At 39.1% G+C, this 13,999-nt stretch overlaps 1 protein-coding gene across 1 annotated transcript; it reads right to left on the bottom strand.

Moving 5' to 3' along the window:
* Positions 217–13,855, bottom strand: AKNAD1 (AKNA domain containing 1). Its single transcript, XM_021404933.1, has 16 exons — positions 13,712–13,855; positions 12,077–13,213; positions 10,908–11,037; positions 10,657–10,808; positions 10,484–10,543; positions 9,875–10,008; positions 9,415–9,550; positions 8,624–8,781; positions 8,040–8,133; positions 7,363–7,466; positions 5,989–6,071; positions 4,406–4,519; positions 4,207–4,317; positions 3,243–3,324; positions 2,306–2,375; positions 217–1,642 (listed from the first exon to the last, which is right to left on the bottom strand). The coding sequence occupies exons 1-16, from the start codon at positions 13,853–13,855 to the stop codon at positions 1,520–1,522; spliced, it is 2,832 nt and encodes a 943-aa protein (XP_021260608.1). The 3' UTR covers positions 217–1,519.

Consider the following 13,999-nt stretch of genomic DNA (forward strand, 5'->3'; position numbering starts at 1 on the left):
CAGAAGGATGTTTTGTTGTCCTCGGGCTAACTAGTGAGTTAAGAGAATGTCTTTGCTACTTAAGTTAATTCAAAGTTAAAAGTTGCAAATTGCTTTTTTTCTTCCCCTCCTTTAAAGCAGTTTTATTACTTAGAAAATAATGTAATTTAAAAACAACAAATACAGAACAGAATAATATCAAAATATCCTATTTAAGGACCAAAATGACAAGTTATATAGAACCCATTGTAAAGACATTTATTGCGTAGAGTTGAAGAAATATCAATTAGACATGCTGAACTAAGTCTCCCTATTCAGCATTTAGACTTTGTCCAAGAGAGAGGAAATCTGGCTGAGAGAGTTGAGGCTGTTCAGCCCGGAGAAGAGAAAGGCCTGGTAGCGGCCTTTCAGTAGGTAAAGGGGGCTAGAAGAAAGAAGGGGACAGATTATTTCGCAGAATCTGCTGTGATAGCACAAGGGGAAATGGTTTCAAACTAAAAGAGGGGGGGATTTAGATTGGATGTAAGAAAAAAGTTCTTTACAGTATGGGTAGCGAAGCATTGGAACAGGTTGCTCTGAGGGGTGGAGGTTGCCCTGTCCTTGGGATATTCAAGGTCAGACTGAACTGGGCACTGAGCAGCCTGATGGATCTGTAGACGTGGCTTTACTCGCAAGGGAGTCGGACTAGATGATCTGTAAAGGTCCCTTTCAACTCAAACGAATATTTCGGATTTGCTTCAGTGAATAGCATCCCCGATTATACATAGGTGGCTGTTAACTGTCTGCTTGCTTTTAATAGCTGCGTTGAAATGGATTTCAGAAGAAAAATAATAGATCATGATTCTTGGCCTGCTCTATTTCTGTAGTTGGAAAAAATTCTGTAGCCTACATCATCAGCTAGAAATATCAGTCAGATGTATCAGGCAAGGTAAGGAGATTGCAGTGAAGCAACAGTTTAATTGTTAGGAATACGTAGACAAATGGCATTACTCAGTTACTGAGACATGCAAGGATGTATCTTAGAACACTCTCAATGTAGGGCACACTAAAAATAATTATATGCCTTAACTGTGTATGACTTGATCTACTAGCATCCTGCTTTTACGGGTGCAGAACCTGCTTCTATTTGCTGGTGTGCTCAAGCAGCTACTTCTAAAGTGTGAAAAGAAAATGTATGTAAGAGTGAATGGAATTTATTCTGCTCTTTGGGGGCAGAGGGAAATCAAAAAAGCTAACCTTGCTCGATAGGCCAGTTTTTCTAAAGCTAACTTAAATGGATGCTTAACGAATGCTCAGAGAAGGCAGTTGTAAGCAGTAACAGAGGCCAGGCAAAATATCTAAGACTTCAATGGAATAAGCAATTCATTTTCTAGTTGGGGCTCGGAGTATAACATGTGGAATACTAGTATGTACCAGTTAGTACTGACAGTCAGAGAACTAAAGCTAGCTGATTTTCTCATATTTATCATTTTATATTTGTAGAGATATTTTAATATCAACCAGCAAAAAAAAAAAAAAAACAGCATCTGAAAGTAGATAGTTAAAGCTGTTTTCTTGCAGCTTTAGCTAGGTCTTCTGAAACTGCTTGCACCATTCTTTCTGTAGCTTTCTTCAAACTGTTTGCTGTCTGTATTGCATGATCCAGAGTAGAATTTAAAATCTGCTGGAAACAACAAAATACAGCTTTGCTGAATGCAATTGTTTCCATAGGTATAGAATAGGAAGTAATGTGTAATTGAGGGCTCTGCAGCATTTTCAACGGGTCTACTCTGAACATGTGTTGAGAAGTTTATTTAAAAAAAAAAAAGCTATTTTGTAGGCTACTCAAGGATTCAAGCTGAAGTGTTGGTTATTTATTTTTCTTTGTGTAATCCTGCAGTGTTTAAATGAAACTACAGGTCAAGAAGCTCTTGTAATGGAGGGAGTATAAGGGTGGCTTAAAGCGATTCTGGCAGTTTTCACCTACAGATTCTGCAGTTGTGGTCTACACCTGTGAAACACAACGTAGAATATCTCAGGGTATAACACTACTTATTACTTACGCAGTATAGTAATATTTAAATGGTTTTCTGTATTCACCTAAGATCAAGAGCTATACCTTATACTGAGCTTTATTTGAATGTAATAACTCCTGATTTTGAAGTGGTATGAAAATTTTAGGTGTGTAACTTCTAACTTTATTCATCCTGTCCCATCCTGAACTAGACAAACTTAGATTGGAATACTCAGCGTGTTAAGAAAGTGGATGTTCAGCCGTGCCATAATATGGGGAATATACATTTCTGGAGATGAGTTGTAAGGTTTTTAACTTTCACTCAAGTCTTACGTTGATGTTGAAATCCTTGGCATTTCTGTTTCTGATGTTGATCGCGGATTTGCTTCGGGCAGACCTCTTGCTGGGTAAGCATTAATGGGAAAGCATAACTTGATCATCTGTGTTTGAATAGCAGGCTTCATCAGCCTCAACATTTTGTCTAAATGTAATACATAGTGAAATACACGACTTGATAAGCCAAGTTATTTTTAAACTGTGAATTTGATCATTTTGATGACCTGAATTTCCAAGTCAGTTTTACAGTGAATATACTATAAAAATACAGCTGATCATAATCTGTATTGCAGTAAGACAGAAAAACATTGCAGAATGCAGTCAAGAAATCTCTCATGACAACATCATTTTCTTGGCGCTGTAACCTTCTCTGAGTGCTCTATGCCATTGATTCTCAAGTGCAGCTACCATACTTACAAGAAATTGCTGTTATTCGGTAAAGCTGCCAAAAATTACGGTCACAGAACATGTTTCAGGTTGCGTAGTCTGTGCTATGGTTAAGAATCCATTTTATTTCTCAGATTCTATGAGTAATTTTATGTTAAGGATGATTACAAGTAGGACTTAAAAATACTCGTAGGGGTTTGGTATTGTTTTAGGGATCTGTGAATGGGAATGTGGGTATACTACGTAATAATGAAGAGTTACTTGTTTTCGAGATGGAGAACTAAGTATGTCAGCTGAATCAAGCTGAAACTTGACTGGCTAAATTACAAAGATTGAAGAACTACTCAGATAATTATTTACGTTTGCTCTTATGGTAAGTATTTTAATTTCATTACTGAGTAAAATTTTAATGCATAGCATGCTCCGCAAAAGATAAAGCACTGCCCCGCTTATGATATGGTAACTGATTTTTTTTTTTTAGTGCTGAATCTTTAATAATGGCATTTCTTCATGTGCTGCATGCACACATGCAGTTATTGCAGCTTACCTTTCAGAAAGTCTGTTTACAACTTCAGGAGACTGTTTATTTGTTTGAGCCTTTTGGCTGGGGGTTCTCTTCTGCGAACAAGCTTAGGACATTGAAGCCATGTGTAAAAATAAAAGCGAAGAAAATCAATTTAAAATCATTCTCTGTTCAGCATAAAACTCAATTTCAAGTCACCACTAAACTAAAATTTGAATATGTTAATGTATGTAAATGAGACCAAAACATTGCTTTTGGGTTCCCCTTTTGGGTTGAGTTTAGTTCTTTAACAAATGATGTGTAGATTTGTATTGCATTTCATGTAGTGAAAGACTCCAAGAGGAAAGCGTTGCATAATGACTGTCATAATCTCAATCCTAATAACTTTGTAAGTACCACTTTGATGTAGTGTTTTTCTGTCTTAACAGAGAAATAGTTAACTTGTACTTTCTGCCCACTGTTGAAAACTTGAGACTCTTCTGCCTTTGGTTTCTACCTATGGTACGAAGAAGAGCCTGAGAGAAGTGACTTTAAAAGCTAGATGTTCAGTGTTTTGTAAAAATCAGGCAGTCCTTGGCTTTGCTGCATGTCACACAGTGCAGAGCTGGTATTTCCTTTAATGCTTTTTTACAGTACGTACAGTAACAGCTAGTAATGAAAAGGTTGGCATAATAATGGCTGCTTTTAATATTTCTCTAACGGCACTGGAAAACTGGAGTTACCACTGTTTATAGTGAAATACGGGACTTGTCAAAAAGCAGTAGAGAAGGCGGTAGCTGTCACGCACAGGGAATAAAACTCAGGTAGGTGAGTAAATATTGGATTTGCTGATTTCACGATAGGATCTGTACCTGTGTGCTGTTTAGCTGAAGTGCTGTGGCTTGCTCACACTACATTAAGTTTAGCCTGATACACGTGCGACGTAGCTTTTTGCTCATGAAAATCTGGCTCGTAGCTTAAAATTATTTCAGTAGTGCATCATACTTACAAGTTGAGCCAGAGTTTTTATTTCTACATAAAGCGCAAGACTGAACAGACTCTTTGTAATTCCTGAGTTTAAATTGACTTTGGCTTTCTCTGGGGCATCTGCTTTTATATCCTGAAAACAAAGGCACATCATTAGGTTGTTCAGATTTTTCGAAGAAGAAAACTTTGCGTAGGTTTCGGTATTTCGGAAATCATTATACCTTTTCTCTCTCTATGTAGTCTTGGATGGAATATTTTGTAACTTTCACACTTCATAAATTCATCACTTTGTGAACCATAAGAATGATAGGCCGAGATATCTTCTGAATCACTGCCTAAAATCCCAAAAATACGTTAAAAAGATCTGAAATATTGGAAATTTTGGCTTGTGTACGTAAGTCATGATATAGTTTCAGCTAAATAATTTCTGAGCCCTTCACAGTCAGTAGCAATACTGCAGTTTGAAGTATTTTTCTGTTCATTTTACAGGTAGGGTCTACGCTGTTAAGAATGGCTTTCAGCTCTAACTGTAAGCCTGAAATGCAGATTTGACTTTTCTTTCCAGTTCTGGGACTGGAAACGGTCAACAACAACAACACTCTCCCCTCTCCCTGTCCTTAGGTTTTTGCTCTAGAGGTTCAAATGGCTGAAAGCTGAAGTTTTACTGCAAGAAGGCAGCCTAAAAAGGAACATGACAGAAGCTGGGAGGATACAGCAGCTGTTATAGATACCAAACAAAACAGCGCTAAGAATAGTAGCCCCAGTGTATTATATTGAAGTGAAAGGATGCTATGAGGAATCAAGGATGGAAGGTAGGCCCAAAGCATAAACAAACCCACATTTTTTCACATTTAAATCTAGGACGCTTCCAACTATTCTTCTAGGTTGTTGGATATTTACAGCTTCAGAGTATTCTGCAGAGGAAAGATTAAGTTGCTCTAAGAGAAACAAATGCCTAAAGATTCTTAGTTAACCTTCAAGAACTGGGATCTTGCATGATTTGACAGCTGACTTAATTACTTCAAGTAGTCAGTGAGGACTCTAGTTTGGATTAGGTGAAATTATGTCCTTCGGCGCTGAACTGAAGAAGGAGAACATATCCAGTCTTTTGTCTCCGTCCTGAGCGGAACAGAGGCTTAGGAAAACGTTTCCTTAGGTTTTTAGGCAGAATAAGAAAGCTGTATCCCAAAACAGAAAGTGGATATTGAAACATTTCATGCTGAGACTTCCAAGTTTGGAATCTCCTTCTAGCATGTAATAAGGAGAAACAGCACTAGCAAAGCACAGCATGCGCACCAGTATTATACTTTTGAAAATGTTAGTAGTAATACTTGAAAACATCTAAAGATGGATTAGAATTATGGAGTAGTTCAGTTTAGAAAGTACTTCTGGAGATCATCTGGTCCGATCCCTCCTCAAAGCAGGACCCACTTTAGATCAAGTAGCTCAGGGCATTGTCCAGCTGAGTTTCCAATATATTCAAGGATGGAGATAAGACCTGGTCTCAGTGGCAAGCTGTTGCAGTATCTGTTTCTACCCAAACGTAAAACTTGTTTTGCTCGTATTTCATTCTAATTCCTTTGTAGCTTGTCTGCCACCTCTAAAGTGGCTTAGTAGATTTCATGTGGTCTCCTCTATAGTACCCTTTTTATTCTTAATATCTTGTACTATGCTAAGCAGTAACATGTGTTGGAATTCGAAAATAATTTTCATGGTGCTTAGGTGCAACAGGAGTGGATTATTTAACAAGGCTGAATAGTAGGTATAAACACAGTTCTGATCTTGGTGCCCCGTTGCTACTTACTCAGATTTGTATCTGATAAATCAGTTGGTTTTCTTTCAGTGAAGATTGAATGTATTCCAGTTTTCGTTTCCTGGATGTTATTTCTTCAAGCATGAAAACAGAATGATATTTCAATTGAATCTTAATACCTTTATGATGAGCCTTACCAATGTATTAATGCTTGACCACTTAACTCAGAAGAAATCACATTTACTTAGAGAAAGAACTCTTATCTTTTTCACTGATCCAAAAAGGTGGCAAGTAGAAGCTTAAATTAAAAATTAATCACAAAATAATGACTTTGTTAAAGGATTCGTTCTGACAGAGAGCCTGCCTTACCAGAGCTGTTAAGCATACCTTAAAATAATGACGTTTTCTTGAAAAACAATCGAGTATAAAGTTGTGTGTATTTAGAGATGCTTACGCATGCTGCATCAAAATACTATTAATGGTAAGGATGATATGGTTTCTTAGTAACTGAGCTATTAAGGTTTCAGTTTTACAGCCTTTGGGGAATTAGAGGAATATTGGTGCTGTACTTTCTGGCAGAACAAGAGCAAAGATGGTTTGCCATATTTGATGTACATGTTTTCATCTTAGGGCATGTAGTATCATCAAATTTATTTCGAAGTTTTTCTTATCCGCTCATGGAAACAAAGATTAGAAGCAAAGGGAGAATAAAGGAAGCTAGTGAGATTTACTGGACAAATATTAGTATCTACTCAATAAATAGTCTGACAGCATTTTTCTCTATGCTTGCTTGCTTTCAGCATACTAAGCTGATGATTATTATGTTCTACACGGAATGTTAATATTTGATCTGGCTTTGGATGGAGATTTGATTTGCTGAAAGTTGTAAAGCCCAAATAAACTGTGTAGAACTATTTTAGCACATGGACATATCTGTAAATGAAACTTGACAGATTGACCCTTAGACTTGAAATACATGAGGAGGTATCAATATGCTCTCCTTCCAAGATTACCGGAGTAGTTCATGACAATAATAATCTCAAATATTTCTAGTTGCTAAACGCTTTGCTATCATACATCACTGAAGAAAGGGGGCAAAAAAAGAGTAAATTTCTCTTCAGACTTTATTAACGTAAGTTTGTGCTATTTAAGCTTTATATCACTGAGACGGGCTACTTAAAAATGGAAAATAATCCTGTCTTCAATAAAACTGATGGGTGTTTTACCAGTGGTCTGGTAATCTCATACCTTATGTGATGAACAGGTAATTTTGAAAACAGATCATCCTTGCATTTCATACATACCAAAAAATACTCAGTGTTCTGAGCAGAGTCCAGTATAGAGGCATACTGTGCACGTGCATGGATCAGTTCACGCAGCTGAAGAGAAGTGTCTGTACCTAGCCAAAGCACACAATCCGCTTACCCTTTCATACTCTCTTCACTGGCATTATATTTTGGACTTAATGTACCCTGAGTATGGGATCCAAGACCTTCAGCCTCGTATTTTCCTTCAGGTGAAAAGAATCTCTGTTGTGCACAGATGGTAAAACAAACTGATGTATTGTTTATATTACTGTGAACAGTAGCATCAAGTGTACATCGATTCTGTACAGCTTGTAGTTGCCATCAAATCTACAATTTGATCTATTGCAATTCTAATGGTAAAGGAAACTGGAGAACATATGAAGACTTAATAATTTGTAAAGTTGGAATACAAGACATGGTCATGTAGTGTTGAGAAAGATTAGTGTATATTCATCTACTTCTCTTATGGCCTTAAAGTTGAAAAAAAAAGTTTTGGTAGGCAAGCGATTGCCTGTAGATTTTTGCCTTCTGAACAAGAAATAAAGGCAGGCTAGTAAACACAGCTAGGTCTTTCCTAAGAGAAGCAAACTTAGAAGCAAACAAATAGTTCAAAAATATTCAATATCTCTTCAATTTTTTTTCTTTGGAAACCAATCCAAGTAATGTTATACAACTGTAATATCTCAAAAGCTGAGCTTTCATGTTGTGCAAAACTAAAGGGAAAAATATTCCATAAATGCTCTCAAAGACAAATACGTTCACCTAAATTATAGTGAAGGTGGAAACTTGTCATACCGTTACATTTGAAGAACACTTGCTTGCTAGCAGCCATCTTTTCCCCAGAGGATCCGTTTCTCTTTCGTAAGTTGATTCAGCTCTCTTGTGTAACCTTAATTGGTTAAGAGGAAAACATTTGGTTAATCCAAGTTAATTCTCATTAGATTAACACCTATTAAATGCTTGCAAGGGGGCAGAGATACTCTGTAGAGTTGTGGCATGAAGTTTTGATGGTTAATTATGTAAGCATCTGCCTTCCTTTTGGTTAAAAATACCACACAAATATAAGCAAATACTTTGTGCTGGTACTGTGTTGTGACTAGTCATCCATATCATGAATTAGTGTGGTTGCAATCAATTTTATACAGAGGTATGATTTAACTCTTAATGAAACTGATGGTAGTAGTGTTTTGGCTTCAGGAAAGGCCTTAGAGTAGGAGTGCCAGGCTGGAAAGAATTCTTAGGATTCTCTGAGAAGTTTAGTCTGGGAATACTCCGCCTGCTTTCCGATATTCCAGGCACCCCAATTTTCTGGACTCAGCAAATAATTACAGAACAATTTTTTGTGGTATTTCCAATAGTTGGGGGAGTTGTATACTTACGTGTGAAAACAAGGATTGCACTTCCCACGTTCTGAAGAAAAGTGGGCATTTTTCTGTGGGATTACATAACTTGTCTGGCTTGTATTTTCTCCTTCATTGTTCTTGGGAAGAAATGCGTTTTCTTCAGGAGAATCAGCAATACTTGAAACTATTGAGCTCTGCGTGAAGTAAGCAAAGGGTAGCAGTTTTCAGTCAGAGTATCGCAAGCAGACGGCTTGCACCAGCCAGCATTTTCTAATTATCTCTCACTTGAGATTCAGAGAAGAATGACTTATGTCATCCAAAATACGCAGTATGAAAGCATATGGAGATATGTATGTTTAGATTTGTGGAGAACCGATTAGATTTTTCCATGCGTTTATGATCCAGGACAAAATATTACCGTCTTTAACAGTAAACTCAATTTTCTGTAGCAGGATGTTTAGTCTTCCAGCAAATCTGCAGTTCAAGAATCTTGGACAAAGTAATCTTTCTTCCCACTGAATTATAATGATGAATTTGCAAAACCAGAAAGCTTTGTATAACTTAAAATAGTTGCTCATTTTCTTACTCTGAAATGAATGCTTCTGAAGCTAGTACTTAGATATAAACACAGCTACGCTGATTAACTTAAGTTTTTGTTAGAATGAATGAATTAAGCTACAATTTCATGCAAAAAAACTTTCTTGGAAGCAACCTGCTATCCAAGAGCATCCTGCTAGAGGAGAACATGCAATAACCACACTGATTTTCTTCAGTAAAATGGAAAAAATGGAATAATGCCGTCTTTAAATGATATAACTCAGAGTTACCTCCCAAAGAGAGTACGATGAATGGGCAGATCCACAGGAAGGAAGCAAAGGAGCCGGGCTGCATTTGCTGTCATCAGCTTGTTCTCGGATGGCCGCAAGCAGCGTGCCAAGTCTAAATATTTCCCCTTCCACTTTTCTGAAACCAATCACAATACGCAGCTAGTGAAACTTCTGTTTCTTACTATGATAACCATATTTGGCATTGCAATAAACAATTCATAGAGGGAAGCAAGAAGTAGAGTTCACTGAGTCCCTTTTAAATGCTTGAATTAATCAAATAGATATCCTTATTACAACAAGGATATGTGAAGCATGAGGTGAATTTTGGCCAAATAGCTTCTAGCTTACCCCATGGAATATTAAGATCATGTTTTCACCTCTGACAAGTGTTAATGGGTAAATGAAGTAGTGGTCAGACACCTCAAAATATGGAAAATGTACTTAGCGCTTAGCTCCAAACCTTTCAGGATCAAATTCTCCGATGCTGACAGCCTTGTCCTTGTAGTACTGCAGCTGTAAGTCACGGTGCTCCTCTCTAGCAGTTAAGTAATTCCTTTCCAAGGCATCGAGGTGTCTTTTCAGTTCATTTAATGCCTTCACCAGTAAGAAATATTCCGATAGTAAATGATGTTATCATTAGCAACACATAGTAATATCTACTTATGCCATGTAAGGCAGATGATATTTGCAGTGATATTAGTGAGAACTCTGCTGCTGCTCTGGATTGCATCTTTTATACCTACCCAGTACACTGTGCTGCTCGGTTATTTAAAAGTAAAACACTAAATAGTATTTCAGACCTAGTACCCTACAAATCAAAAATGATTATTTCTATGCCAATTTAAGGCCTTTCACTGCCTACTTTTGATTTGTGGTCCTTAAATGTAAGAACCGAGCCACTTACTGACTCCTGCATTTTTGCTTCTTGAACTCAGTTTAAATCTGAGATTCAGAACGAGATGACTTCTAAGTGTCTGCTTGAGAAAAACATCGAGTACATTGCCAGAAAACTTTAAGTCTGTAAGCCAATTAAAGTACACTTCGGATAACTGAAAATACATGAATTTACCAAATAATCGTCTTGGAGGAGGAATGTCTCTTGGGCCATACGCTGAGAGAAGTCTTCCACCTTCAAGAGAAAATACCAGACTTTTATATTGTTTTTTCAAAACAAACATGCCAAGTTAGTGTAGAGCTTAAGAATGAGTGCAAAATGGATACTGAAACAGAGTTCTTCATTACTTTCATTTTTAGTTGATCTGTCTGTTCCTTCAGTATTTGAGACCTCTTCTCTCCTTGTGTTATTTCGGGCAGTAAATTAGGAGGATCTAGGCTGCGTGCTTCTACTGTACCAGCTGCTGGAAATGCTGATGCCAGTGTCCTGCATGGCAATCCTGCATAATGCAAGAGAAAAGGTATTAGTTCGACTTCCTGCCGAAACTTTCTGCACGGAAGTGCTATTGAATTACTTAAAATTAGTTATTTGCATTTACTTGGTTCAGACAAACCAGGTGTAGATGGTAGAAGGACAGAAGTGCCTGCTGTAAAGGCGTCAGGGGATGTCCCAGTGTCTCCTGAGTAAATGACAAATCCTGCATTTGGAAAACCTGACTGATGAAGTATCTGTCAAAATGAGAACTTCGGTTAGAGAAAAAGCATATAGAATGCTCTGGACAATAAAAAGTTCAGAAATGCACAGGACAACTTTCTAAAGTTAATGAGAAGTTGATTATAACTGCACCGTATAATTTGCTTTGAGTTTAGTTGTATAATCTCTTGTTGCGTAAATACTGAAATATGCCAATTTGGGGTTATGAAAATTTGTATTTAGACAATTTGTAAATGGGAAGTATATTATAAAGGTGACAAAACAGTTGTGGTGATTACTCAGTCTCCAGAAATAAGAAAATGAATTCAGGAAGACTTCTTGAGGACTCTGTTATCTGATGATTGTACTTCAGAAGGTCAATATGATACTTGATGTCAGCGTGCTGCATTTGCATCTTATATACCATCAAGAATTAATAGGGAAAACTATTAAGAGCTACTCCATCTTGAACAATTTACGAAGGGATAAGCCTAGGAAAGGACTTAAGCATCTGTATAGCTCTGTGAGTGAACTCAGTGGCAGGGCATGGCATTAAGAAGTGATTATCTAATTACTAACAAATCTTAACAGGAAGTTACTACTAGAGGAGAAATCTTAAAATTTGCTGTAAGACAAATCTTATTATAGAACAAAACCTTTAGAAAAAATGGACCTGTCAGTGAATGCTGGCCTAAATAAGAGCATTACTAAGTCTTTAACGTAAGTACAGGCATGGGATTAAAAATATTACAAGAAAAAATTCCCATTTACACTACTTCTAGTGAATTAGAACACTTTCATAAATACTGGAAGTATGTGCTTATAGTGAATTTCCTAATGGCTTGCTAGGATGCTTTGCCATCAGAAATAAGGTGTCACAGCATCATTAATTTGGTAATGAAAGCGCCACAGGAATCCTATCCCACGAAACTTTGTGAAAGTGACTATTGACTGAAGTGGTTTCCTTACTGGTAGCTGTTGGATGCCTGCAGGAACTAGTCATGTTAAGAGTTTGCTTAACACAAAATACTTTCGTTTTAAGAAATTCTGAACTTCATAAAGCATCTTAATTACCTTTAGCTGTTGGGACAGTCCTGGAATGCTCGTTTCCTTCTGATTTGCTACTTCAGTGGAATCAAAACAGTTCTGATTTTCTGGAATGCTGTGGATAGTTGCCAATTTATTTAGCAATGTAGGGAAGGAGTTTGTTCCTTCAATGGTGGGGACTGATTTATTATTTTCACTCATTTTTGGTACTTTCATTTCTGAAGTAACTTCATGATTGTCCTTCTGACATCTCTGAACTTCACCTTGGTCCTGTATGAGCTCATGAGATCGTACTGATTTCTTAAATGCATATCTCTCTTCTTCTGTGTTTTGGAAGATACGTGTATCTTTATACTCATTAATCAATTGTGGATTGTCTTGTCTGCACCCAATCTTAGCAGTAGTAGAAGTAGAGGTTTTAGAAACAAGTTCGTTTTCATTTAGCAAATTCTGATTTTTCCCTCCAGTGTTCACTGCTTTGAGCCTTTCTAAGTGGTGCTCTTCCACCTTGGCCGCCTGTTGTTCACGTGTTAACGGGCCTTGGACACGTTTACAAGTCTCAAGTTTGTTTGTGGCTTCATCAGTACTTTCAGTCAAGGATGTTTCTGGTATAGTCTCACATTCAATCAGCTGCCATGTGCTCGTTAACTCTCCCTTAGAAAAATGGCGCAAAAGGACACGGGACATCTTTGAGCGAGTCAGAGGGTCCTTGCCATCCGGTTCACTACCACCAGCACCTGGTAATTCTTTGGTAAAGGACGCTTCACTTCTCGGCATTGCAGCTGAAATGCCGATAGTTCCCATGGTACCTGTATCATAGGCACAGACACCTTCAGGTTGTGCATGAATTTCATAATCTGCTGATGCATTTTTGTAAGCTTCAGAACAGGATAAGTTGAAAATATCAGAAATGCTCTTGATACAAGCACAGTCACTCAGTTTCTCTGAGCTTATGTATTCACAGGTTATTCCTGCATCTCCACCGTATGGGAAGTCATCTTGTTCCACATCAGTTGTGTCTCTGACGTAGCTTAGTCTGTTTAAAAAGGAGCAGCTCCTTGGGGCTTCCATCCCCTCTGCTGGTCTCTGCTTCCTCACTGCCTCCCTACCCCTGCTGTAGGCTGTGTGAATGCCATCATTCCTCTGCTTGTTTTTTGGGTAGAGCTTTTATTAGTGTGTGGATCCAAGTCTGTAAGGGAATAGTAAGAATTCCTGTCGATTTGAATGCAGTTGAGAACAGGACCTGCTTTCTTACACCTGGGTGGGTCTTCCAGCACCATGCCCAGGGCCAGGGCTGGCAGCTGCGCTCACGGAAACCAGTGTTCGTCCGGCGCAGCGGGGACAGAGGCACAGGTGCCAAAAGGCTTGGAAAAGGAGAGCAGAGAGCAGTGCCAGGTAACTGCTGCTGCTGCTTTCAGCTCCAGTGCAGCATAGCAACCCATGGTAATTGGAGACGAGGCTGGCAGTGAAACGTGAAGTACAGCAGCTCTGTCAGAAAACACGCTCACCGCCGGAGCGTGCCCCACGCCCGCTCTGCTCGCCACCCCTTCAGCCGTTATTCGGCTGATTGCTCATCGCCCCCAGCAGCTAACGCGCCGTGGATTAAGGTAGCAGACTAACGCGCGGTGCTGGGAGCTGCAGCAGCGCTTTATTTCACCCTACCTGCAGGCAGCGGAGGCGGAAAGACGCAACCTCGCAGCTCCCCTTTCCCCAGTCCGGGAGCGCTGCGCCCCGGCCGGGCCGTGCTGCGCCACGCGCCGCTCCCCCGCCTCGCGCACGGCCCGCCGCCTGCGGGGCTCCCCGCATCGCACGCGCCCCGCTCCCCTCGCCCTGCCGCGGCCCGCCCCCGGCTCCCATTGGCCGCCGTGAATGATGCGCTCTTCCCTACCGGGCGGCCTGCGCGCGTGCGCGGCAGGCGCGGAGCCGTTAGCCGCCCCGCCTCAGGGGCGC

Source organism: Numida meleagris, chromosome 7 (genome assembly GCF_002078875.1).
Source record: "Numida meleagris isolate 19003 breed g44 Domestic line chromosome 7, NumMel1.0, whole genome shotgun sequence".
Taxonomy (NCBI): Eukaryota; Metazoa; Chordata; class Aves; order Galliformes; family Numididae; genus Numida; species Numida meleagris.